This window comes from Lissotriton vulgaris, chromosome 3_1 (assembly GCF_964263255.1).
Source record: "Lissotriton vulgaris chromosome 3_1, aLisVul1.2, whole genome shotgun sequence".
NCBI lineage: Eukaryota > Metazoa > Chordata > Amphibia > Caudata > Salamandridae > Lissotriton > Lissotriton vulgaris.
Window position 1 is genome coordinate 533,771,527 of NC_141689.1, and position 26,856 is coordinate 533,798,382.

The 26,856-nt window shown below is 45.3% G+C and overlaps 1 protein-coding gene across 1 annotated transcript in view; it reads left to right on the top strand.

The window, feature by feature from the left end:
- Positions 1-24,928, top strand: part of ANKRA2 (ankyrin repeat family A member 2) — a 118,026-nt gene extending 93,098 nt beyond the window's left edge. The window contains exon 10 of the mRNA XM_086960793.1: positions 21,620-24,928. Within this exon, the coding sequence (XP_086816919.1) occupies positions 21,620-21,675 (56 nt within the window). The 3' untranslated portion in view covers positions 21,676-24,928. The remainder of the gene's footprint in view (positions 1-21,619) is intronic.
- The last annotated feature ends 1,928 nt before the right edge of the window (positions 24,929-26,856 follow it).

The following is a 26,856-nucleotide window of genomic DNA, read 5'->3' on the forward strand; positions in this document are numbered from 1 at the left end:
AACCAGCCTTCTCCTTTTATACAAAAATGATAGCTGCAGGCAAGAATTCTTTAGTTTACAATACGGTCATATACATATTTTCAAAATAGAACAAAAAGCGAAGTCATGATGACCAACCCATATTTTAGATGTCCAGTTCGTGATGGATTACCCAGCCAGGCCCAGAACTCCCATCAGATATCGATGAAACCCCAATAAAACAGGGCACCTCCTCGTCGTAAAACTGGCCATAAACAAGGAAAATGGACAGGTGTATGTGTGTAGAAAACATGGCCTGTATGTAGTGAATGGTTTATGGCATGTTATGTATTGATGCTATCTGATTCGGCCACTGGGCGAGGAGCTGCCCAAACAGGTTTGGCTGGAGGCAGTGGAGTCAGTTTGGCCAGGTCATGGGGAAGTCAGCTAAGGTGGACGTGTCCTTTCAGATCAAACTCGGGCTCAATCAATTGACTATATGAGGGCAAGCCATAAGATGGATGCCGTTCACAAAATGGAGTCCGAGGGTTCAGAACGGAAACCAGGATTTAAGGGTGTTAGCATCACTCAATCATGACACAAATGCATAGGGATAATGTCTTAATCATTACCGGTCTGCTGATACCAAATTCGTCATGGTACGATGACATTTTGTAGCACGAGTGTTGGACCTCTGTACCATATCACAGCAGGGTCCAGAATTTCAGAACCACAAGATGCGTACAAACGTCTATGGACAGTACAGTTTAAAGAAAAGGTGAGTACGGACGTTCCTGACTAGATAGGACTGAAACGACAATGGAACTGGACACTAGGATAGTCAAGTTACCCTTGAGCACCGAAATGCTCGTGTTACCTCACCCACAGGCTGCGGGTGCATAGGTGCGAAGTCGTGTCGGGTTTCTGCGTCGAAGTCTATGGAGCCTTGAAGAAAGATGCTGCAGGCGAACAGGAGGAAGATGTCCGGTGCAATCCAAGGGTGGATTGGTGAAGAGAGGAACCTGAAAGCAGAGGGGACAATGTTCAGTCACTAGCTAGTGACTGGAGTGGAACCAGGAGTGGAACCAGATGTCGTCGTCGCGATCAGGTGAAGGTGGACGCTTGTCTCTGCAGCCACGTGGACCAGGCGGTGTCTTCGACCAGGATGGAGGCACGAGCTGTCCCACGCAGGCTCTCGCTGTCGGCGGTGTCGTCTCCGGATTCGGGTTCAACAGGCCTTGGCAAAGGCAACCCACGCGGTGAGTGGAAACGGCATCTGGAGTGGACCAGGAGGGTCCGGGGTTCTCCTCTTTTGGAAGGGAGCAAGGGCCAGTCTGGAGCAACCAGACCAGCAGCAAAGTTGTCGGAGTTCGTCGTCTAGGAGGTCACTAGCCAGCCGGCAAGTGACCAGACAACGCGTCGAGCAGCAGGCAAGCAGAAGGGTCCCACGCAGATCTCGTGGATGCTGGAGGGCTGGTCATCGGTGCAGGAGCTGCTCGGGGTCGGGGCTTCTCAGTCCCCAGAGCACTTGGATGAGGATACCTCAGGAGTCGTGCTGGAGCGAAGTGCTGCTTCTTTCAAGATGGCCGGTCCCACGTGTCTCGTCGCACCCACGGGTCTCAGCTGTGCTGGAGTTGTAGGTAGAGGTCAGAGAGGTCTGGGAATCCGGGTCTCGTCGGGCTCTGAAGTCTGGATCTTTGCAGGAAGACGACAAAGGGAAGTCGCGGTACGCTGATGGTGCCTGCAGATGCAGGGTGGACACTCCTTGCCCACAAGGGAGATTCCTTCTGTCTTCTGTGGAGCAGAACGTCGAGGTCCAGAGTTTCTTCTTGTGAAGTTGATCAGGATAATCTAATTTGGAATGGGACCAGCTCCTACCTTTATTCAGCTAAAGGGGGCTGCACTACGGCTAGGTCCCTCCTCTGGGTGGGACCAGGAAGGGGGGTGGTTACACCACCTTTCCTTTGTCCGGTCTTGCGCCAGCTCTGGGGCTGGAGTGCCCCAGGAACTGGTTTAGACCGGCATATGCACAGGGACACCTTGTGTGCCCCAGGCATGTCTCATTCCTTTCAGCCCTGTCCTACCTAATACACAAAATCCTGTCTGGGGTGGTGCTAGCACCTCCCAAGGCAGGAAACCCTTTGTCCGAGCCTCCCTCGCTGGAAGGACTCCCAGCAGCAGGAGGTCAGACTTGTGTCTGTGGTGGCAGCATCCATATTGTGATGCTGAGGCTCGAGTTAACTTTAACCGGGGTTCACAGTTACATACATGTCATGTCCCTCTAGAAGGGTGGAATGCTACCCCCGTCGCCAGAATTGGCGAGGGGGTAGTATTCCAATTTGTATGACACCTTACTCGACATGTTTTGATAATGCTATACCAAAGTTAGCATTTGACCGCGAGGATCATAATGCACTTAAGAGTATATGGTATAGCGGTATCATGGAACAGCTATTAGGACTTGGTTCCGCAAGCTGCAAACGGGCTCAGCTCATGCCAGAGCACCATCTCACATAATTCCAAGCACTCTGTCTTCAGGATTGATAAGGCCTGCCATAGGAGTGACTGATAGGAATATATGTGTCCATTTTAGGGTTAGATATAGGGATACTATATCTAAAGCAAAGGGTGATTACACCACCTTGCCCCAGCTGTCGTGCAGCCAGTTGTGTCTGTTTAGATGGCCAGCCAGAGGTGGCATAATACATGCTTCAGCCCCTGGTAGGCCCTGGGTACACCTATGCCCTGGATACCTAAGGTATGCTGTACAGGGACTGATAAGGTGGCCCAGTACCATTTGGTAAATGCACCTAAGGTACCTGCTTGTCAATTTAGAGAGAGAACAGCTAGACTGTGGGTCTGATTGGCAGGCCCACAGCCAGGGAAAGTCGTAAACCAGTGAAGCAAAAAGCAGAAATCGGGGGTGACCATAGGATTGCAGACCCTATTCTCCTACAGTACTTAAACCCAGTTGTGCTTTTGAAGTGGGCGAGACTTTACAGGGAGGCCTTTGAAATTCACGGTTTCCCTGCCCTGGATCCAGAAACACTACGAAGGGGTATGTAGCTTTTTGTGCGGGGGCAGGCACAGCCCAATCAGGTGCAAGTATCAGCTCCTTCTTCCCACCCTGTCAAGCTTGACCCATCAGGATATTGAAGGCCCATCAGTCACACCTAAGCTTCCTTTCTGTGTCGCTGTCTGGAGGGAATGCACAAAGCCCAGCTGTCACCCACCCCAGACGTGTATTCAGAGACGTGCAAAAGGCACAGAATGGTTAAAGAAAATGTCAACTTTCTAAAAGTTTCAATGTTAACTAAATTCTAAACTGTGTAATACAAGTCTACAACTGTACATGCACACAGTGCCCAAAATAGCACCCTAGCTCAATCTCATAACGCCTCCTAATCTGATACGTGTGGATTCCACACCCCAAAGATATTTGGCTCTGCTCAGCTATGGTTTGAGATAAAATAAATCTAGAGTTTTATCCAGGGCCATTTTGGAATGGTCAAATATATAATGCAACCCATAAGTGCTCCGACCGGCAGTAGCATTCTCTCCAGTGAATACCAAAACCATATATTGAAAATCTAAATTCTCTGAGCTTTTGAGTATATCGGAGAACCTAATCTTTTAATTTTGTACAACTATGATCCCTTAAATTCTGAAACAAATTAATCAAAATCATTAATGGAGGAATAGTATTTATTATATAAAAACAATACTGTGGAGCCTTGGAATGCCTCTGCATAACTGCACAGTGATCATAATATTCACCCTATGTCAGTACTTATTCCCAGAAATTAGAATATATAAAAAATAACAATTCAGTGCTAAAAGGAACATATAAAGTTGCTAAAGAAAATAATGTAATTCCTGATCTTTGTTAAGTCCAATTTTGGCAGCCATAAAGGCGACATATCTATAAATCTACCTTAGTAAAAATCTTGGTTACCCCTGCTAGGGATAGCTGGTATATGGTCAATACCATGAAAAAGACATTCACCTTTCTCAACCCACTTGAAACAGATGTGCATATCCAATTGCTAACTCTTATCCTTTTGTCCTCATGTTCTAGCATGAAGATAGTGTGTCTCAATTTCCCACATAAATCTTGCAACATTTGCAGAAGATCACATAAATCACATAAGTAGTGTGACAATTAATCAGGGTCTAACATTAAATGTCCAATTGGTGTTGTAATTAAATTCAACTTTCCTGTTGATGACTATCATGCATGCTGAACAATACCCACAGGTATAAAACCCTAGCTGGCATTCGGGACCTTCCAAGGGTATTTGCATTTTAGTGTTTTGGGGCAGCTAGGACTGAGTCTGTCTCAGACAGTACATCCTCACTCATAGGTGATAAATGGGGGTTTTGAAGTGGAAAAAAATTCAAACCTGGTACTATTGATAATAACGAGTGTCTATTGGGTATTTCATAAATTTCGTGATTAAACCGATAGTATGTATTATTAAAGTCTAATCTATCTTGTGTCTTGGAAGTGTATCCTTGCATAAGAGAGCTATTCTTTTTACTTTCTGAACCCATTCTCTGCCTTAGTTAATATGTGTGTTGCATATCCTCCGGTGATTACATTTTTGGAGAGAGCTTTTACTTTAATGCTATTTGTTTCCTCCTCACAACATTTTCTGCAGATCTGTAGTATCTCCAATAAAGGAGAGCATACCTAATGTGTAGGATGGGCGTTTACAGCACCCAAAGTGCTGTTGCTAATAGTTGTTTTGGAACTAACATAGTCTGAATTTTGTGGGTTTTGTTTTCTCCCACATGGAGAGGCACATAAAAAAATGGCATCTCTGGGACATAGGCAATGTACGCATGGAATCGATAGCACGGCTACGGCGCCTTTGGTCTGAGTTGATGGTGATCCTGGAATGACGACCCTCCCGTCTCCCGACTGGGTTGTGGCTCTGTAAGGCAGGAGACTGGACGGGCCGCTTGAGATACAGCAGCAGCCGGTGGAGGACCAGTAATCGGCTGGACGAGGCGAGAGCCAAAAAGGAGCAACCGCGCCCAAGATGACAGCGTGGTCATAGAGAACATTGCGGTCAGACGACGACGACCCAGGAGAGAGGCACCTTTGCCCACCCAGGTGCGTTATAGGGAAGGGACCCACCTCCCACGAGAAAGGTGCAATGGGGGTGAAGACGTGCAGCTTGTGAGGGCCTTGGAAGGAACTAAGTCCGGCACCCTGGAAATTCCTTCTTTGGTGGGAGACCTGGCCATATTATTATAGAATACAATACTAACCTGGAGGAACATATGACTTGTGGTGCTAGCCGGGATCCCCATTGAGCACAGAGAGACTGGGGTGCTCGTTCCTTGGGTGCCACGCTGCAATTGGGGTCGGGGGACGAGAAGTCTGTTCTCTCCTCCCCTGTCCCCATCACCTACTGATTGACCTACAGAGTACTGCTATTGGACTTCACACATCCAAACGTTGTGGAGGCTGTTGGTGCCCTCCCCCTGCCCCCGCCCCCCCCCCCTCCTTTGCCGTTTTTTTCTACTTTAGAGAATCGGCTTCAGGAGGGGATGAGTCGGCCCTTTCCTTACGTTACTCAACTTTTTTGCCCAGATCACCTGGCGGTAGCCTCTCACTGTTATGTTTCTTGCCTGGTACATTGATACCAGCGGAGCCTTACAGTGGTGGACTCAGACTGGCACACTGTACTGAGGGGCCAGGAAGGAAGCAGGACACCGTCCGAGGCGTAGACTATGGTGGGTCAAAAGTGGTCAAGGCCCCCCAGAAGACCTGCCACACCACACGGGGGTGCCCTTGCTGGCAAAACTTAGAATACCATGCCTCTCCACCGCAGGCTATCCCCGGCACTGACCGAATTCAGGATGGATCTCAAGACCTGGCTCTTCATTTGAACTTCAGTGCCCAGTTGGACCTGCAGCACCCCCAGCGCCTTGAGACCCTCACTGGTGAGTAGTCGCGCTCTTAACAAATATTGATTGATTGACCAAGTACTCTTGGCATTCACACCGGCCCAAGATTCAGAATCCCACTCATCCACCATTTTGACATCCATAAAGGATACGAAAACAGCCCTGGAACTCAAAATCGATGCAATGACCCAGGAGTTGAATTTCCCTGGGGTTGATAATTGGAAATTGTTTGATCGTGTGGCTGAGATGGAATCCACATTAGCTCTTACTTGGCCTACGGTGACCGAACACTCTACACAATTACAGAGGATGGAGTAGGAGCTGTCCTGGTTACAGGAGAGAATGGAGGATGCAGAAACCCCCTCTCTTCGTACAATATTTGTCTGTTTGGGGTATAGGAATGGGTGGAGTGTCGAAGTATGGACCTCTCTCTTGAAGATCGTCTGGCATCAGTGGTACTGGCTGGGAAAACTTCCAACTGATTTAGTGTGGAACATGCACACAGAGTGCCAGGTTGGCCGCCCCGCCCAGAAGCCCTTCAAGAGCAATTGTAGCTCGACAGTTGATCTTTCTAGACTGGTATACAATACTCCAGGTGGCTCGCACGCATTGCTCATGGACCGTGGAGGTGCAACATGTTCATACCTATCCGGTTTACACAGTGTTGGTCAAATGACAGAGAGACACCTATAGGCGGGTCAAACAGCACCTGAGAACCCTGGACATCCGCCTTGCTGTTCCTGGTGAAATTGGGTATCATGGATAAGGATCGTTCACATTTCTTCACCACTGCGGACTGACTAGAGCAGCGGGGATTTCAATTGCCAACTAGTAGGAGAGATGACACTCCAGTCCAGCCCTAGCAGGTGTGCAATGGAGATGTCATCTGCTGATGATGGAGATGTCCCCTGCAGATGATGTCGACAAGGGTCCAGCATCTGAGAATAGATGGGTATCCCTGCAAGAGGTAGTGTCTGATACCCCAGATTAGGACAAGTCCCGAGAGTGTCGCCCAGAGGATGGGTCATCAACTCTGATCACACCGATGACCTCAGACAAGATCATCTGACAAACGGGCTCCCAGGTGCAAACAGGGCGGATTTGAGCAGTGAAGGGCCCGCCGGATGTTTTTTCTGGGAGTAATCAGTGCTGCAACGGGCCACTCCCAACCCAATATAGGGAAAATGTGTTACCAGGATCCTGATATTTGTGTTCTATCCAGTTTATCTATCAGCGCAATGGACATACGATGAATTGCGGTGGTCGCCAGTTCAAGAGCAGCAGCATGGTAAGGTAGGGTGGGGGTTAGTTGGGACACGGTTCTAGGGTTTGCAGTGATGTGGAGATACCCATAGAGGGGAGGATAGGGGCTTTCTGACCCGGCAGGATACATGGACACCGGGAGGGAATGATGTTGCATGAGGGATGACACGTCATACCCTTAGAATGTTGAGCTGGAATGTGAATATCCTTGGTGAAGGAAAGTGCCCCTATTGACATGGTCACTCCCACTTTTTGTCTGGTATTCGATGCATTTTTGACAGAACGTGCACTTTGTTCCTGCTAACCAGGTTACCAGTGCCAGATCTTTTTACCTAAACTGCAATTTTACCCAATGCATTGTGGCACCCTTATGGACCCCTCACCAAACCTATGCATACTGCCATTGCAGGCTGCGTGTCTTGGTTCAGACAAAAATGACAACACGACATGGCACACAGCCCTGGGGACCATGCCTGCAGACACGGCATGCAGTGTAGGTAAGTTACCCCTACAGCAGGCCTTACAGCCCTAAGGCAGGGTGTACTGTACCACTTCTGGGCATAACTGCCTGAGCGGATATGCCCCCTTGCTGGCCAATTCAATTCCTGACAGTAAAAGTTACCAGGGAAGCCATTTTAAGTACATATGCTGGACTCTGATCAAAATGAGTTTCCCAGCTACATGATGGCTTAACAAACTAAAGATGCTTGGTATTAAACATCTTGTATTAATAAACCCACACTGATTGCAGTGATAGATTTATTAATACATGCACCCAGAGATCACCTTAGAAGTACCCCCTGAAAACCTACCAACTACTAGTATGCTGGCTGACTGGTGACCAGCCTGCCACCACAGACTAGTTTCTGACCCCGGGGGTGAGGGCCTACGCTCTCAGGAGGTTGGGGACAAAGCCCGCTCTGGCGGGAGGTGGTTACACCTCCTTCCACAGGATGGCCTGTAAATTAGCATTCCAAAGCACAGAGCTTCATAGAGCACACCACCTCTGGTATGCAAGTCTGGCTTCCCTCAGAGGTGAGGGGATGCCAACCGCCGACCATGGCCCATTTGGTGCCTTCACAAGCAGTAAAATTAGTAGAGAGGCATGTCCACCCGCAAGTTAGTTCCACCCCTGATGTGGATGGGAAATGTAAAGGTCTGCCCTATTGGTGATGGCAGAATTGGGAACTCTGGGACAAGGTTATGCCCATTTCCCAGAGGAAGTGGTCATATTGGTGGTTTAGTAACCCCAGGGGTAAGTAACCCATGTCTGCTGACATATACTCCCCTAACATCCATAAATCCAGTAATTTGGGGAGCCCCTGGCTGCGGGAAATAAGATCCTGATGACCTGAAAAAAGAAGGAGCCTGAAGAGCCGCAAGAACAGAGAAGCTGCAACTGACTTGGTGCCAACCCTGCTGGCCTGCCTGCTGTCTTCGGCAATTGCACCAAGGACAACTCCTCCTGCAGCTGATGAGCCTCCAAAAGCCTGGGGGACTACCAGCACTTCACCCAAGACCCAGGCACTCCTCTGGAGTAGCGGAGCTGCTCCCCTGCATCCTGTAGGCACCCAAAGAGAACTGCGAGGACTCCGGACTGTCAAAACCCACACCGGAAAGCACCACTACACCTATGCCTCCAAGCCCAAGCTGAGGTGGCCCAACAGTGCCAGTGTGGTCCCCGGGCCCTTCAGAGACGAAATCCACATTGGGTTTACCCACAGTGGACTCACCAACACCGCCTGCAGCGTCTGTGTGCAGGCCCCCTCTACTATGAGTGTCTCCAGTGATCAAAACCTGACTCCTCAGAACACATCGGCACCCGGCCACTCTGGCCTCAGTAAAAGAGAACCAAAGGTGTCCCAGATCATCGTGAGACTTGAGCCCCCTTGTTGTTTCAGCGGACTGCTCCCCCAGTCCGAGCTTGGAGCTTGGAGCCTCTTTCCGACCGGATCGATCCCCATTGACTTACACAGGGCACCCAACTCTGTGTAGCACCTTTGCACCCGGGTGCCAAGGTGCTGCCAGAGGTGACCTGTTGGTGCTGGCTTAGGCTCTGCCCCATACTTACCTTACGTCCAGAAGATTGGTCCCTTAAGTTGCTGTAAAGTACCTGTATGCCGTATATGTTTTCCTCTTTAGGATAACATTCACCTCTTCAGAAATTACACTGTGTTGATTTTTAAAACCTGTAAAAATTCATAACCCAAAACTTACCTGATTTTGATGATCTTGGTGCCTAAAGATAAGTGTTATTTTTATAAATTAGTGTAGATCCTCCTTATTGAGTTGTGTGTATCATTTATTGCCTGTGTGTATGCAACAGATATCGAACACTCCTCTCCGATAAGCTTAAGGCTGCTCCACCACACTACCCCCTCTAAGAGAGCACCTTGGTATTGCTGGAGCAAGCCCCCTTTCACTCCTAAGCAATACCTGGACTCTTTGCACAGTATACCTCTTTTTGCTATACTATATAAAGAGCAAGCATCCTACACTGTGGAACAAAATAAAAAGAGGACTAGTGGCCAAGGCCCTGGCCAGATATGTTGCAGGTGTTGTATTGTTTACAAGAGATGCATATGAGATGTACAAATGGGACAGTGAGGGAGTAAGTAATCTTTATTGTATGATTAATTAAAATCTTTACAAAAAATGGCAGCAAGTGCATGTTAGAAAAGGTGATAATAAAATGAATAAAATCTGTATAAAATGACACGTTTAAAATACAGAGATAAGATTTAAACAAGCATTAGAAATGCAATCGGGCTCGGATTTATTTGAGTTTGAGCTAATGGCATTGTAAATGCCAATGTCTTTTCGCCATGTGTTATGGAGTGTGTGCATGTGGTGTGTAGTAGGATTATGTGGCTTGGATTGTAATTTTACCAATTGTGGCATGCTGTGTTTTATATGAATATGTTTAAAAGTAAAGTGTACCATACTGCGATTGCTTGGTGGAAAAGTGCACTGCCGGCTGGAGGTGTGTGTGCCTGGTGGAAGGGTGCACTGACGGCTGGTGGGTGTGTGCTTGGTAAAAGCGTGCACAGATGGCTGATGGTTGTTGGTGTTTGTGCATGGTGAAAGCATTCATTGACGGCTGGGGGTGTGTTGTTCTGTGTGTTGTATTCTGTGTACTGGTGAGTGTGTGGCGGTGAGTCTGTGGAGGTGAGCCTGGGGAGTGAGTGTGGTGACGAGTGTGTGGTGTTGAGAGACTGAGGTGTGTGGTTTCTGTGTGCCTTATGTGTGTGTGGTGTGTGTGTGGTGTATGGGTCTATGGTGTGTGTGTGTGGTATGTGTGTGTGGTGTTTTCTGCACAATCACACACTGCCCCTACACATTCACACACTGCTCACCCGCACACTCCCAATGTCACCCTGCATATTCACACACTGTTTATTCTGCACCTGCAGTCACCACCACTCTGCACTCACCGCCGCTCTGCACTCACCGCCGCTCTGCACTCACCGCCGCTCTGCACTCTCTGCCGCTCTGCACTCACCGCCGCTCTGCACTCACCGCCACTCTGCACTCACCGCCGCTCTGCAGCCACCGCCGCTCTGCAGCCACCGCCACTCTGCACTCACCGCCACTCTGCACTCACCGCCGCTCTGCAGTCACCGCCGCTCTGCAGTCACCGCCGCTCTGCACTCACCGCCGCTCTGCAGTCACCGCCGCTCTGCAGTCACCGCCACTCTGCAGTCACCGCCACTCTGCAGTCACCGCCACTCTGCAGTCACCGCCACTCTGCAGTCACCGCCACTCTGCACGCCTCATGTCCCACGAGCAACAAAGACAGACGTAAACACACTCACAGCAGACGACTTCCGCATTCTTAATGAGGTAACAAGCAATGGAAAGGATGTATGAGTGCAGCCTTGTGCTGATGAGCCTGGAGGCATAGCCTGGAAAAACCAAAAAGTTTACTAATATTCTATATTGATTTTACAGGTGACAAAACGTAATTAATAGTACAATTTTTAAAGAAGACACATGCAAACACACAAATTGTATTGCCGTTTTCCAATTCAAACTCAAAAAAAGAATGGAAAGTTAAGTGATAGACCTCTGCTACCAGCGCCTAACCCACTGAGCTAGCCTCACAGATGTCAGCTTCACTGTGATGAACTGAGCTAAAATTTCATGCTTTGCAGATTGCATCACTGTGGGTTTTTAATGTAATGTACTTTGTTTTTATGAAGTGCTGTATCCAAGGCTTTGGCTTTACAGCACGTAGGCAGATGAGGCGGTGTGCAGTGAGGCAAGAAGGGCCGAAGAACTCGGACTAGTTCTGGAAGAGTCGAGTCAGTCTTTACCAGATTTCGGGAGCTGCCGCAGTGGAAGTGCTGATGTAAGATGAGGGCTGGTCAGACGAGCTGAACTAAAAACAACTGCCAATGTTGAGATAAAGTGACTCTAGTCTCTTCCGTGCGCTTGCGGCTTGCACAATAAATAAAAGCAGCACTGAGTGTCTGCCAGCAGAGCAGAGGTGAGGCTGAGGCTGCAGTGCAGAGCGAGCCAGCGCGCGGAGCGCTGCTGAATGGTGAACGCGCCCCGGCCATCTGCATTCACTTAACGAGGCACCCTGACAGCTCCTAATTGATATTTATGGACGGCCGTGCGCGAAACCGCACAGAAAATGCCCAAAATGGCGGACGCAAATCACATATAGCCTATCGCGTCAAGGCTACTACAAAGACAGCACAGCGAAGACGAATCACTATGCAGATGCCATAAAACAACCACGCGCACTAAGGAATGTTTCTGGCCCGAGCCCTAAAGAAACCTTTTTTTTTATTTTTTATAACAATAGAGCTCGGAGCTCCGCCCCACTTCGTGGTGACGTAGGCCGAGCCCTAAAAAAAGACAATGGTTGCCAAACGAGTAAAGTGAAAAAAACTGCTCTAAGGCATCATATTCCTACCGAAGATAAGTGTATTCATATATAGGATTGAAAATACAGGTGTAAATGGTACCGACTGTCAATAGTGCCTGGAGCCTATTTCATACTACTGTCGCTTCTCTGGCTAAGCGTATAAGCATTCCAGCAGCAGCATAAAACTTCCCAATTAGTGCCAGCTCCATCGGGACAGTGGTGGTATAGATGTGCCTTAGAGCCTCCTTGCATGTTCTAGCACCATGGCATATGAACATAGATCTTAAGTACAAGCGCCTTTGGGTCAGCAAAGCTGGACAACAGCAAAAAACATGTTCCACAGTTTCTGTGGGGTGTTGACACAGATAACAGCCATTGCCACTAGGTGACCAGTTTTTCCAGTGGGCTCTATAGTCTTGTATGGGCAAAGTTAAGAGCCTTACTCTCATAACATTTTGAAGGGCTTGCCTTCCAAGACCCGCTTCTAAATAAGGCTGACATGTGGGGCTTTCATGTTAGGTGCTTAGGCCTTCTGCACCTGAGACTTATCTGATCCGTTCAAGATCTTGTTGCCTTGAGATGCTATTACCACACTTTTTTAGCAGGGTCTTTAAGCTATACTTTGTAAGGGGTATGTCTGGGAAAGGTTCGTATTTTAGTCCCAGTGTTTGTTTTGCAATCAAGGGAGACCTCGCCCAGTGACTGTTGTTATCTGAGAAGATCACCTGTAATGCCGCCCTGATTGTGCCAGGGCAAGCATTGTTCCCATTATGTTGGATTTTGACTATCTCTTTTTTGCATTCAATGTCCATTGCTTTGATGTTAAATTCCAAACGGAACGGCTTCCTTCTTATTTGCAAATGACGTTAGCTCAGTTTTCTCTCCTAATGGCTTTTCACTGAGCATCTGGCCTGTTGATTGAGGAAACGTATAGTTTCTGGTGTCTAGCCTCAGCTTTGGTTCCTGGTTTTCTTTCCCCCTCAATGTCTCTGCTCTAAGCTTACTGATTTCTGGCCCATTAGGTGAATTGCCAAAATTTGTGGTCAACATCTCAGCATACGTTTTTACTTGTGGATTTAAAAGGATGTCTTCATTGCATGGTAGTGAATTTTCCTTGTGTGGATCTTCCGTGTGCCAAGGATGCCCTGGCAATTGTGCTCATTGGGAGCTTTGGAAGGGGCGCTGTTTCTCGTTTGGAATAGGACAGTGCTGGCACAGAGGAAATACACAGTGCTCCCCCACATAGGCTGTTCTTCTTCTGCGAGGGCGGTGGTGGTTGTAATAAAAAAATTGGTGGCCTTCCACATTCACAGGAACAGGCTAGGTGCCATGGGGCATTTCGCGGCAATACTAGGCGACTGGGAGAGAGAACAGCTTGCACTTGTTAACGTCTATGTCCCACCAGGGAATCAGGCGGGCACATTGACATACTTGGGAAGACTGCTCACCTAAATACCACAGGCCACCATTATAGTGGCCGATGATTTTAATATGGTGCTGTATGCTCGCTAGGACAGAGCCCACAGAAGGCAGACTCCTCGGGTTGGTACTGGAAACCTTGACCATTTCATCCAGGTTGGGCCCTGGCTGGCTAGATTATATCTGGAGGAGGCTCCACGTGACCCATAGGGACTATTTCTTATTCTTGGGGCACAAATCACATTCATGTCTAGACATTTTCTTCGCATTGGTAGGGTCCCTCAACAGATTTGTGTTTTCGAACTATAAGGCAAGAGGGATCTTGGATGACTACCTGATTAGTGTGACACTGGACTCGCCTCATAGATGAGGTCGGGGAGAGTTGAGAATGGTGGCATGGAGACTTACCAATGAGAAAGAGGTTATCCCATCTGTAGACGGCCACAACTCACTATTTTAAGGAAAATGCAGAGTCAGTGTGGGAGATGGCTACTCTATGGGAAGCATACATGGTTACGATCAGGCAAGTGACCATTTCAAGGGAAGTGGGAGGCAAGCGTAAGAGGTGGAAAGATGCACAGAAGGGGAAAGGAACCTGGTGAGCTTGGAAGAAGAGAATGCACAGCACCCCTTAGCGGACATCAAGGCGAGACTTCTTAGTAAGATGAAGGAATACAGCTCCCTAGTAACAGATGCGGTTGAACTGGATTATAAAGCACACACGAGCCGCCTATATGAAGTGGGAGATAAGGCGGGAAAGATGTTAGCATAGCTTAGCAAGAGATATTGAGGTAGACCGCATATGAGAGATCCTGGACCCTGATGGGGGTTTAGTGACGGGCTCTTAGGCTATTGCAGAGATGATGGGGGGCCTATTTGAGGGATTTTTTGGGGAGGCAGGCGTGGGTGACACTTGACGACCTCCTCTGATGTGTTGAGGACTGCCCTTGTCCACAGCTGGGGCAGTACAGGTCGCTTGGCTTCGAAGAAGATTTGACTCTGGAGGTGGTGCAGCAGGCACTGACCGAGTTACAATCGGGAAATCTTGCAGGCCCAAATGGGCTACCAGCTGACTTTTTAAAAGAAATCAGTAGGTTCTGTGACTCTGTACCTGAGATGTATGTAAAAGTGTATAAATTGGATAATTGCCCTCGGGATATCAATATGGCGACTAAAGTGCTAATCCCGAAGCCCGGGATACCAGTGAATCGGTGGTACTTGTTCAGGCCGATATTGTTGCTTTAGTTAGATGCTATGGGGCTCTCCAAGGCACTGGCAAATCTTCAGCGGGGAGTAATTCTGGACTTGGGCCATCGGGACAAGAGTGGTTTTATGCCCCACCAATCAACTATACTATCTCCACCGCCTGCATAAAAGCATAGGCATGGCCATAGGGGTGGAACTCTCGCGGCAGTAGTGTCGGTAGATGCAAACAAAGAGTTTAACTCAGTGGAGTGGCCGTTCCTGTTAACAGTAATGAGGAAAATAGGCTTTTGGCCCTAATTTCTGTGCTTTGATGGACTCCTTTATGGTATGCCACGAATCGGGGTCAAAGTGAATCGGGCCCTGTCCAGGGAGTTTTCTATATGCCAAGGTAGCAGGCAGGACTGCCCCCTGTTGCCTATGTTGTTCACCCTGGCGATAGAGGCCTTGGTAGACTGGATCCAGGTATGGGGCAGGCGATGGGGGAATGCATGGGAGGGGAGGATCTCTCTATATGCCAATGATGTCCTCTTGTATTTAGTGGAACCAGAGCTGTCACTAGCCCGAGTGGATGATATCTCTAAGATATACAGTAGGTACTCTGGATTGGGTATAAACTGGTAGAAATCCCTCATATTCCCTTTGGGTTCGTGGGAGGTTCAGGACGCTCTTCCGATGCCACTAAGAGTGGTGCTGGATCATTTCCGATACCTAGGTCTTCGGATATCGATGGATAGGCCAACTAATTATGAAGATAACTTGGCCAGCTACTGCGTAGATTAGAGATGGATGTCACCCACTGGCAGGCACCTCCGCTCCCAGTGGGCAGAATAGCCCCCACCATGGGGGTTCTTCCGTAAGCTTAGTGGCTGTGTGAGGACCTTGCTGTGGCTGAATGGACCACCACGCGTAGCCCTCCGCACCATCCAGAGATCTACTAGAGATGGTGGAATATTCCTGCCTGATGTTCGCAAATATTATGAGGCCGCTCAGGTCAGTGTTGTGAATGAGCCTTCGGTGTCAAGGGCTATCTCTATGTCCATTATGATGGCAGAATTAGCCCAAAAGCCCCGGGTGGTGAACACAACAGTGTGTGTGGTTGGCGGACTCTCCAGAAGGAAATGGGATGGGAAAAGAAATTAATGCCCAGCACCCCTATGTGGCTGGGCACGATGTTGAGGTCAGTTCCAGCCTTGCAGGGCTTTAGGAAGGGACACCTCATCAGTCTCTCCATGTTACAGGACGTGTGGGATGCAAATGATATGGTATAATTTGCTCATCTTAGAGAGGAATACGACTTGGCACCCACGCAGCCTTTTACGCACTTTCAACTGTGACACCCCCTGTGGGAGAGAATAGCTCCAGAAGAAGATACAGCGAAGGAGTCGGCTGCTGGATGGCCATATGACGGTCAAGGTAATCTCTCTCACCTATAGGACACTCATAAATAATATTCAGAGGGAATTAACGTGCTTAAAGGAAAAGTGGTCGACAGATGTAGGGGAGCTCGAGGATGATGAGTGGCAGGAGGCGTTACAATTTCCTAGAGAAGTGGCCATAAAGGTGAGATTTTGTTTGATCAGGTTTAAAAACCTGCATAGGCTATATTATACTCGGTCACTCTTGCAGAGCAGCTTATGATGCCTACCTGCGAGCTTTAGGTCAAAGAAAGACCTTCTCACACGCATTGTGGGAATGTCCAGAGATCCGTACATTCTGGGAAGGGGCGAAAGCTCAGGTTGGAGACGGCTGTTGAGATGTCCATTGCAAACAGGCTCTGTTGATGTTGTTGGGGGTGTGAGGTGCCTCGGATCGTACCTCTTGTAATAAGATCTTGGGGAACTGGGGGTTATTATTAGCAAAACGGGAAATAGCACAGAGATGGGGAGCGTGTGAGCTCACGATTGCAGGATTGGACCCAGGAGATGGATGTTTGTTGTGTGCGGGAGAAATTGGTATACGAAGGTTGAGGCTGCCCACAGAAATTTGAGAGAGTGTTGGGGGCATCGTCTTTGGGAGAATAGGGAAAGGAACCTGTGGCATACAGCAGTGGGCCTCCGGGGCATGGTTGAAAGAGAAGCCAACTATGGGTTTGGTTTCTTGGATGCTTGGAATTGACTTGTCTTGCCTTGACCTGTTGTTCTGGTGTAAGACTTTGGCATTCAACAAAGATTTGAGTTATGTGCTACCTGTCGGTTTGAGAAGGAGGCCTGAGGGAGTCGGGTATCACTGCAATGTTCTTGTGTGTTCTTGTTTGATATATGTTTTGAAAAAATGAAAAAAAATGACATCTCAGTTTTTGTCTGGGCATTGTTAATTTCGCATTGACGATAGAAAGAAATTCAAAGCCTTCGAGACAGATTCTATATTGATGCACATATATAAAATCTCTACATCTAGAGTTACAAACATCACTTTCTCATCATCCCATAAAACGTCCTTAAACTTGCATAACATATCTGTTGTATCTTTCATGTACAATGGAAGATTAACCACCTAAAGTTTAAAAAAATGTATCTACAAACTCTGAGAGATACTCTGTTACAGAATCAATGCCCGATATAATGGGCCAGCAAGGAGGACATTGGCACATTATTATGGATTCTTGGAAGTGTGTAAATGTAATTAAATCCTGGACAGTCATTCTTCAAGTAATTAAATTGTCTGCTTTTAATTCGGTCTCCTTCCAGTGTCGTAAGTGAATTAAGAGCTTAGCCGAACTATTAGGATTCACTAGCATTGTTTTATAGCATTCTGTATTTAGAGTTGGCTTAAAATCTCTACGTGGTAGTCCGATTTGACCAGCACTACAAAATTTCTGCCTTTATCAGCATTCCATATTATTATTCTTTGATTAGTTCTCCGACTGTGTAAGGCTTTGGTCATACCAGGAGATAAATGATCCTTGTGAGCTTTGGAATTGGGAGATTCAAGTTCACATTCCTCCAAGCGGAAAGGTTCTTCTCCTACCTTCCATGAAAAACAATATATCTTGGTCATTTGCAAATTTTGTTGTCAAAATTTCGAATGTGGCTTACAGTTACTGTTGCAGCTTAAATATGGTATGATGTCCAAATCCTCAAGGAGATCTTGCATCCCAAAATCATACTCTTCTTCCAGTGAAAGCAGGCAATGTGCATCTCTTACATTTAAAATTGTTAGGTCTGAAAACTTCACCTTCCCACTTACACATACAAGTTTGGGGATGTGCAAAGAGAAAAGGTTTTTTAATTGAATTTTGCTGAAACATGTATACAAATCTACATGTACATCTATCTATAAATATATCTTCGTATAATCACTTGCGCCCTCTCCTCCCCAGTCAGATGTAGACCAATATAGATATATATTCACGCTTGTGCTATGAAATCTGAGTGGTTTGTAGGGGGGAGTAAGAGGGTTTAGCTTTTTCACCTCATTAGCTGAAGTTTGGGTTGTTTTAAATGAGGTGCATGTCCTAGTAAATAGACCATGTTGTTGGGGGCTATTGCCATTATAACACAGTTTACTTACCGGGAATTCCCAGCCAGAGGACAGGGAATGATTCATGCATGTGAATATATGAAAGATACTGGTGCTGAATGTTTATTTAGGAGTGAATGTTTCTAAATAACAGGAATGGTTTCATTTAACTTTATTAATTTATATTGCTGCTAGCTGCATCCTAATGTGACACAGAAGACAACATTACTCAAATTAAGATAAAAAATGAATTTAACAACATGAGCAAAGTTGCGTACCCATACGTAGTTAAAATTATATGGTGTAAAGTTATGGAGGTGGAATGTACTGCCTGTAAGAATGGAACCTGAGTCTGTTCATGATAGTGGGGTAGAGAATTAATTATGGAATTGCCTGTGAGGTGGAAGAAGGTTTCATTGCCACAATCTTCTTATGGTGGAAATGAAACTCTGTAAGTGGTCAGTTATGTAGTTAAAGCGAAACTGACCATCCAGGTCACTTAGTGAGTGGTGATTTTACCATGCAGATGGCCTAGTGTAGTCTAAGGTTTGCGACAAGGATTTTGACCATGTATTCCTTTGCCATGGAAATCTAATGAAGTTCTAGAAGCATGACAGCAAGCCAGCTATCTTGTGTCAGATCTACATTCACTTTTTTTTTTTTTGGGGAAAACCTTTATTTACGACACAGTAGTGCACAGCTATTCAGCCTACATTCACTTTTAATTAATCGTAGTCCCAGTGAGTGGTTCCTGACTCCTGGAAAATGTCTATAGTCGGGCCACTTCTGAAAAAGCCCACATTACCAGCTGACAATATAGGAAATTACTATTCCATCCCTCTTTTGCCATACTTGGCCAAATTGATAGCAAAATGTGCTTTCTGACAACTTCAGACCTACTTTGAAAGAAATAACTTGGTTGGTTCATTGCAAGTAGGTTCAGACCAAGTGCTGAGTTGGTGATCACATCTATACTCCGTGACCTTCGTACGCTGGTGGAGCACAGAGAGTTCGGCGTTCTGATTGTCCTAGACCTCTTTGCAGCATTTGATACAATTGGTCACATCATTATCCTCCTTACAAGAGCTAAATCTTTTAGGCTTCAAGACAGTGGATTGGGTTGTTCTTGACCGATTGTTATCAAAGTAACCTGTATCAATGAGCTCAATCCTCATCCAGTTGAGTTAACTGGAGTGCTTGAAGGCTCTATATTGTCACCTTTTCTATGTCATAGTTACATAACTCCCTAGGCTTCTTCTTCCAAAAATGGGTAACCATTTTTACATGTATGCCAATGACACACAAATTGTGTTTATGTTCATGATCTGGTGAAGCTTCAAGCTCTGTTATTTGTGTCCAAAAGACTCCAATCACTAAAAATTGCACTGTAAAATGGGATTCAACTCTTTGACCCAATATCATGAGCTCACTGTCTTCCCCCATTAACTTTGTAAAAAGTTCCTTGGTAATTTTAGATGCTAAGCTATTGCTTGAACCCTAGATTTCTAAAGTTGCCTCCACTTGCTTTTGGCATTTAAAATTGTTTTAAAAAAAATGATTTTACCTTACATTTCCTCAGATTTCCACAAACAAGTATGTGGTCACTACATGAAACAAATCACGCTTTGGCTTATCTCACACATGTGGTTGCAGAACTCCTTTAATGTTTTCAGGTGTTTGGCACTTTGCTGCTGAATGGGCAAAAGGACTTCAGTGCTTGACCATCCTCGGTGATCTTCTGTCTCAGAGAAGAGGAATTTTGATTTCTCCATTTCAATACGTGGTCATAGAAAGAAGATTTGTTGTAGTGCAGTTGGAAAAGCTAATTCCTGGATGAATTCAGGAAGAGTCGTCTGTTTATTTTAAGTCAATCATTCCTTTCTGTAGGGGTTCTTTTATGGTGGGTCATATGTCAATTCAAACTGCGGTTCTGAGAATCTTATATTCAGTGAGTTGTGGATCATTACTATTTGGTTTCTACTGTGCGCCTGTATACCCAGGGGTGTTTTGCAGGAACAGCAGTGCGCGATATGAAGGTTAGAGCAAATTCAGTTTCCCATCCAATGAAACCAGTACTTGGCAATGCTGCTCATCTCATTTTGACTCCAATTAGCAAAACCTCTAATCCCCGCTAGGCCAACAAAGCATTGCCAAGAGAGGTATCTTCAGGACATGGACATTAGAAGAGCTCTCGAGGTGCTCAGTAGTGCTGGCAGTCAAGAAATTTCACCAAGACCACAATTCTTCTCGAAACCCAGCGATGACCTGGGGGTAAAAGGCATCATTGTTTTCGTATAAACATGACTTTACTGCTCTGTTTATTCTGTTTGCTTTTCTTTTCAAGCCCTTCAGCACACCTAGACCATAAACTCCTTCTCTGATTGAGTCCATGACATGGAGACTTTAGGTTCCTAATTTAGACAACGGCTTCCAGAGAACCAGCCAGGAAGAGATGAAACAACCTTGATGCAATCATTTCATACCCATGGGCATCTCCTTGGGCCTTTCAGTTTCTGTACATTTCACCCGGAATACCCGTCAGAGCTGTCCTGGATGGTGGAACTCCCTTCAGCTAGTGCCTGTACCTTGCTCCTTCTACACATTTTCTTTACTGAACTGCAGCTTTTTCTTTACTGACCTGCAGCTGTGTGTATTGATTTGTAAATCCTTTTTCTGCATCTGTGGGAGAATAAAGTATTTTAACACGTCCTGCACTACGGAGAGAGTCTCTGATTTGCATCTACCCCCTGTGTTAGCTCTGTAAACCTCTACGCTCATTGTCACTTCTGCCCTATCAAGTTGGTCACTCTTTTTGTCATTACCCAAAACGTCTAGCGAAATCTTAACCTGAATACTAGAACAGTTCACTTTGAGCAGAACTTTAACTAGTTTGGTCAAGTCACTCTGAGGAACATTTTATCTACCTTCGGTCTGGATTTTCGAGTTGTTTTTATTTTTCTCCTGGGTCTATAGAAAGTGGAACTGGGGCCTTTTAGTAAGTGTAGTATACCAGTGTTCGATCTGACCCCCTTTCCTGCAAGCAATCGGTGTTATGTCTCCGACCTGAATACGGACAGAGAGGAACTGAAATCGAGACTTGGGAAGTCAGTGGGTGTATCTCAAAGTGTGCCACCATGCAAGAGCAGCATGGATTTTGAGGATGTGGCAGTGGGTGAGACGGGGCTTTAGAATTAGGAAGGACTAGGAGTACACTAGTCACCATGGGGATTAACTTCTTTACTTGCTAGTGAGAGGATGCCCCAGGGCTGTGCATGGGCTTTGCTACTGTTTTCTCCTTTAGGTAACTCCAAAGAAGTACTGGTTTTGTCATTTTACTTTGCACGCTTGGCTTTTCAGAAAAATGCTGACATTTTTTTAAGGATTTGATGTTGCCAGTTAAAATGTGAAGATAAGTGTTTGATAATCTCCATAGCTACTGGATTAGGAATTGTATGTATTTCACAGTGCTCCTAAATTTCTTAATGGTGAACAAACTCTGAACCCCTTGTCCCGCTTCAGTTCAACAGGTAATTGAAACGCACATGCTGTGGCTTCTTCAGAGAATCAAGGAGTAGTGGGAACAGATGCTGCTGGTAAAAAACAAGCCAGTCAAAGAAGACTCAAATGTATTTTTGTCCTCTCTCAAAAATTAAGACATACTTATGTTTTAGCTTCATCTCCGTCAAAATATTTCCAGTTTTAAAACTTTTGATACTAGTACTATCATTATGTTCTGAAATTTCTCTGGAACAGCTGGTGCCATGTCCTTTCTGAGTGGATATGTACCTTTTACAAACACGTGTACAGGTTTCTTGTGTATACCATTTGAAAATATAGATTTAGAAAAGAAAATGTGAAACTGTAATCGAGAGATGTCACTAGTGTTACAAATGATTTAGAGAAAACAGATCTCTTTGGGCGAAGTGTAATACAGCTAAGCATTGCTGACAACCAGGATGGAATGAATTAGTAGTCTGCTGAGTTCTGAACCAAGAATGAGGACAAAGGGAACAAATATTACTTACCAAAAAGAAATGCTTTACATGTCTTGACTACTCTGCTGAAGTTGTAGACAATTTGAAAAGCCCTGAGTGACTGAAGTATTTTCTATTTGAGCGTGGTATGATGTATCATACAACAGATATATACCGTCACACAGAAAGCTCTTCTGAAAACGAGGGGGCTTCAGGCAAAGACTTTTCCAAAACCTAAAAATCCGCAAAGAAGCAGATGTGCACAAAAGTGGCCGTCAAACTTTCACAGAGTGCCAACAGTTTTTAAGAAAATGGTATGATGTTAAATACGTATGTCAATCCAATTTATGACAGCATATTCTATTTAAATATTACAGTGATAAATGGCGTGTACTACTGAGAGACTATCTTGTAATTTTATCTGAAAGGTTTTGTAGGACCAGCAAGGTAGGAAATCCTGGTTGAAGGCTGGGATCTAGGCACTGGCAACGGGCCAGTGGGCTTTCTAGCTTTGCTGAACAAGTCTCTGTCTGTGTCCACATAACATCTCATAATTTCAGCATATACATTTGCAAAAAAAAAATCAAAATTACTGTAATATACTAGTCGGGCATACATTGATGCCTGAAGATACCACATATTAAGCTGACAGTTTGTTAAAAAAAAACAGAAGCACATCTATCCTGTTTACAAGGCACTTTTTTAAAATTACAATAAACCTTACTTTCAGTTCCTTTATTTATTTTGAGCAAAGTCACGTTAAAAAAAGAAAATAAAAATATATACTTCCATAAGCTGCAAAACCAATATTGAGGCAGGGTTGCCTGAGCCACCATTTTGGTGGGTATCCCATCCCTTGCAGCTGTTCCACAAACTGGCCCTTTAAAGATAGGGGTTTACTGTTGACTTTGCAGATGAAGAACAATGCAAGGAGAGGTTAGAATTGGCTGTGATGCGAATACAACACAAGTCTTGGATGGAATGAAAAATGAGATTGTTTGGGGTGAGTAATAGTGCGTCTGAGGAAGCAAGAAACATTGAAGACCTAATCTCGCAGCAATGGGAAAATAGTAGCTTGAAAAGAGCGTGTAAGGAGTTTGAGATAAGGCTACATCGAGAAAAGAAAGCTACTGAATATAGAGGGTCTGAGAAGAGAGGGACATTGCAATGGGAAAGGAGAACACATAATGGCAGTTGGAGTGTAGAAATCACAAACAATTGCATAAACATCTAAAACCCCCTCATATCAATCCTTTTCTTTTTTTGGAATGTATCTTGAAAATGTGTCCAGTAAATCTTGTTTAACATCACTGTTGTTCAAACTCTTAGCATAGAAGTCCACTGGCTCCATTTTGTTGTCCCAAACTTTGCCATTCCTAAAGGACCTCCCATCAAACCACAATGAATGCCGTTCTCGGTGCACCAGAGCTTGATACAAATGTGTGTCCACACTTGACGGACAGTTTACATAGTCTTAAGACCTGCTGGAGTACAGGTCTAGTATTAAAAACGTAGGGTGTGTAATTTATGTATCTACCACGTTTTGTAACTGCATATGTCAGTGTTGAATTAGTTTATTGTCTAAGCCCTAAAATTGTGACTTTGTTAAAATCAGTTTTGTGTGGTCCAATATAAATAAGGTATCTAGAGATACTCGCATGGTGAATGAATAGAATATGTGCAATAGTTGTTCAGAGTTTAATGCACTTACTGTATTTTGTGTTATTAGAGGCTTTGTTGAAACGTTATCGCTTTTTTTTGCATTCTTGTAAAGTGTGCTCTATTTTTGTTTGTTTCCTGGTTAACGCATAGAGTCAAAATACCTTTAGCATCGATTTGAACCATCGTTATGTACCTTACACAAGTGTGTCTGCAATGGCAGAAGCTGCTACGGTAGAAAACAAGTTTTTGTGCTTAGGTGGCCACAAGAGGTCAGGACCTTTAAAATGTTCTAAATGCAGTGCTATAGTACGTTCTGAGGTACTCCTGAGGGGTAATGTACAAAGAAATGTTGGACCATAGATGTTTCCTGGGATCTTGTAGATTCTGGTAGTTTAAACCCCCACAACACAGGCTGCTATGACGATTCCACCTCCCTTTGTTTGCAATGTGAAGACTCTGCTAACTCCTCCTACCTGTTGGTGGGTTTTAACCCCTGCGGCTGCTATGTAGACATAGCCTCAGTGGTTGTTGAATATGAACACAGGCCCAGGAGTTTATTACTGCCTCTTTCAGATCCCACCATTGGGACTGACCCAACCTGACCTTTAGCAAACCACTATTTTGTAATATTATGTGTTTAATGCAGAATAATACCCTGTGGTCCTCTCTTGTTAGCCATGCTATACGTTGCACTACTACCAGACAGACAGTCTTTTCCCAATCTAGATATTTCTACCAATGTAAAAAGCACTTCATACAAATGAACAATGTGACTTGGAACCCCGAAGCACTGCACAAACACCAGGCCCTACTGCAGTGGAGTTAGCGGAGGCACCGGTTGGTAAAGCAGCTTACGCAAATGGACAAGATGGCGAGCTGTTCTTTGAGCAGAGCAAGGTAACCTCTTGTCCACATACTTAACTGTGCATAGACTTGTAGATGCATTGCATATGTCAGGTCGTTAACAGGTCTGTATGCTGGCTGTTTATTATTGCTACTAAAGAAAATGTGTGTGTCCACTGCTTATGGGTTTTTAGAGTTATTGTTATATGTGGAAACATAGGTAGTATTTTGGAATTGGGCAATTTTTTTAATGTTGACTAAAGTGCAATCTTTACATTTTGTTTTATTTATTTTTATTCGCTATTGATGTTTATTGTTCACCATATAATAAAACCCGTTAAAATACAAAGTGCCTTTATGTTCTTATTATGAAACTGTGTGTATTTTTAAATGTTACTTCATAGCACTGTTGGTCTGTTTACAAGCACCCAAAATTTAGCAGCAAACTGGGGCACACAAACATAACATAATATGCCAACGCTCACCTTGTGTAGCCACCTGGGAGTACTCGGAGTGGAACCCCTCGAGACCCCCATCATCACATGTTTTTTTGTTGTTGCAACTATAGGTTTATTAAAAGGTATCATGAACGACACTCCAAGCAAAAAAATACAAACATTTTGTAAGTGTCATGCCCAGTGTGCAAAAACAGTGACAGACCCGAGAATACATACGATGAAGGTAAAACACAACGAAGCCTTGGGAATGAGAGGACACCCTTAACAATTTAAATTTAGCTTCTCCCATCTATTGTCCATGGATAACTACTTTTTCGGATTTGGGGGAGAGATTCAAATTCCCATTTATCTAGGAGTCACACAAGGGGTCTCGGTCATTTGTGAGTGACAATTAAATCAATTAAGAATTGTGGAGAAAAGGGTGTGAAACTGGACTTAACAAAGTGGGGTGAGGATTGGGATGGGGTAAACAGGGGCATGGCCTCACGGGTGAAGCCCGCAACCACTTGCATGTGTTAGCTATATTATATCATAGACGTGAGGGTACGAACAAAAATCTGCCCCTGAGAGGAGGCATGATCCCGAGGAATGCCCTGTTGGCTACACTAAGCCCAATGAGCGGGGAAGGAGCAGAGGGGTGCTGGGAAAAACTATTCTTGAGCACCATAAACTCAGGGGGACTGTTCACCAAGCAATAGTAGATCTGCTTCCGTACAAGTACACCTGCACATAGGTACAGATTTACTGCTCACAAACATTCCCACTAGCATGCCTTGAAAACTGCACCAGGCACTGGTTTCCGGGGGAACTGCTGGGAATGTTGTGTGATGTGTCCTGCAGGGTCCTACTGCATATGCGCTGAGTTCTACATAGTGTAGAATTCTGCACAGGGGGATGGGTCATCTGTGCACATGCATACTTTTTTAATACATGAGGCAAGCATTTTTTACCTTGGATTTCTCCTACATCCCCTCCTAAAATGGGGTTCTGCTGTTCCTCTTCCCTTGTTGGAAGATGAGTAACCTTGGAACACCCTCTTCCCGCCCATCAGTAGCAAGTGCAGTTCATGCCCGCCTGGAATACCTTTGTAGATTTATGCTAGACATAAATAGGGGTGTTTACAGCGGAAAATACGTTAATGAAGAATGCCCAAATATCACAAAATGTCTCTAGTGGCGCCGATCTTTGTATGAATCTGCTCTCTGAAATATGGAGACATATATTTTTTTTTATTCACCTCTCATTGCCTTGACTGCTCAGAAGACGTCACAAATGTTTCTGCAGCTTCCACGTGGGTGAACATATACATTTTATCATCCACTGACAACGTCTGGTTCATTTGACTGAGGCTGATGCCCCATTCCTCACCAACACCTTATACAGTGCTTGCATTTGTTGTCTCCATGAGGCCTTCACTGGACTCATATCTGGAACAGTAGGATTAACTGGTCCTGTTGAGAACGCTTCCTATTTGATGCACCTGTTCCCTTTACCCTTCCACATATATCGTCTTCACATGGGCAACTGGGACAGTTCGGATTGCTTGTGGTTTTCCTAGTACTCCAAGTCCATAAGCTCAGTGTTTTCATTACTTTCAAGAAGACCCTTATTTCAGTCAGAAAAAACTACTTGCCTCAGAAACATTTCAATAAAATTCAGCCGGTCTGATTTATCATCTTTGGGAGGCTATCCAAGGAAACTAATATAATTGGAGCAGCTTGGATCCTCCAAACATCTGCGTGGTTTTCAAGGAGACATATAGCCTTATCATAAGTCTGAAATGGGTAATTTTAAAATGTTCAGTGCCTATTAAGTTTTC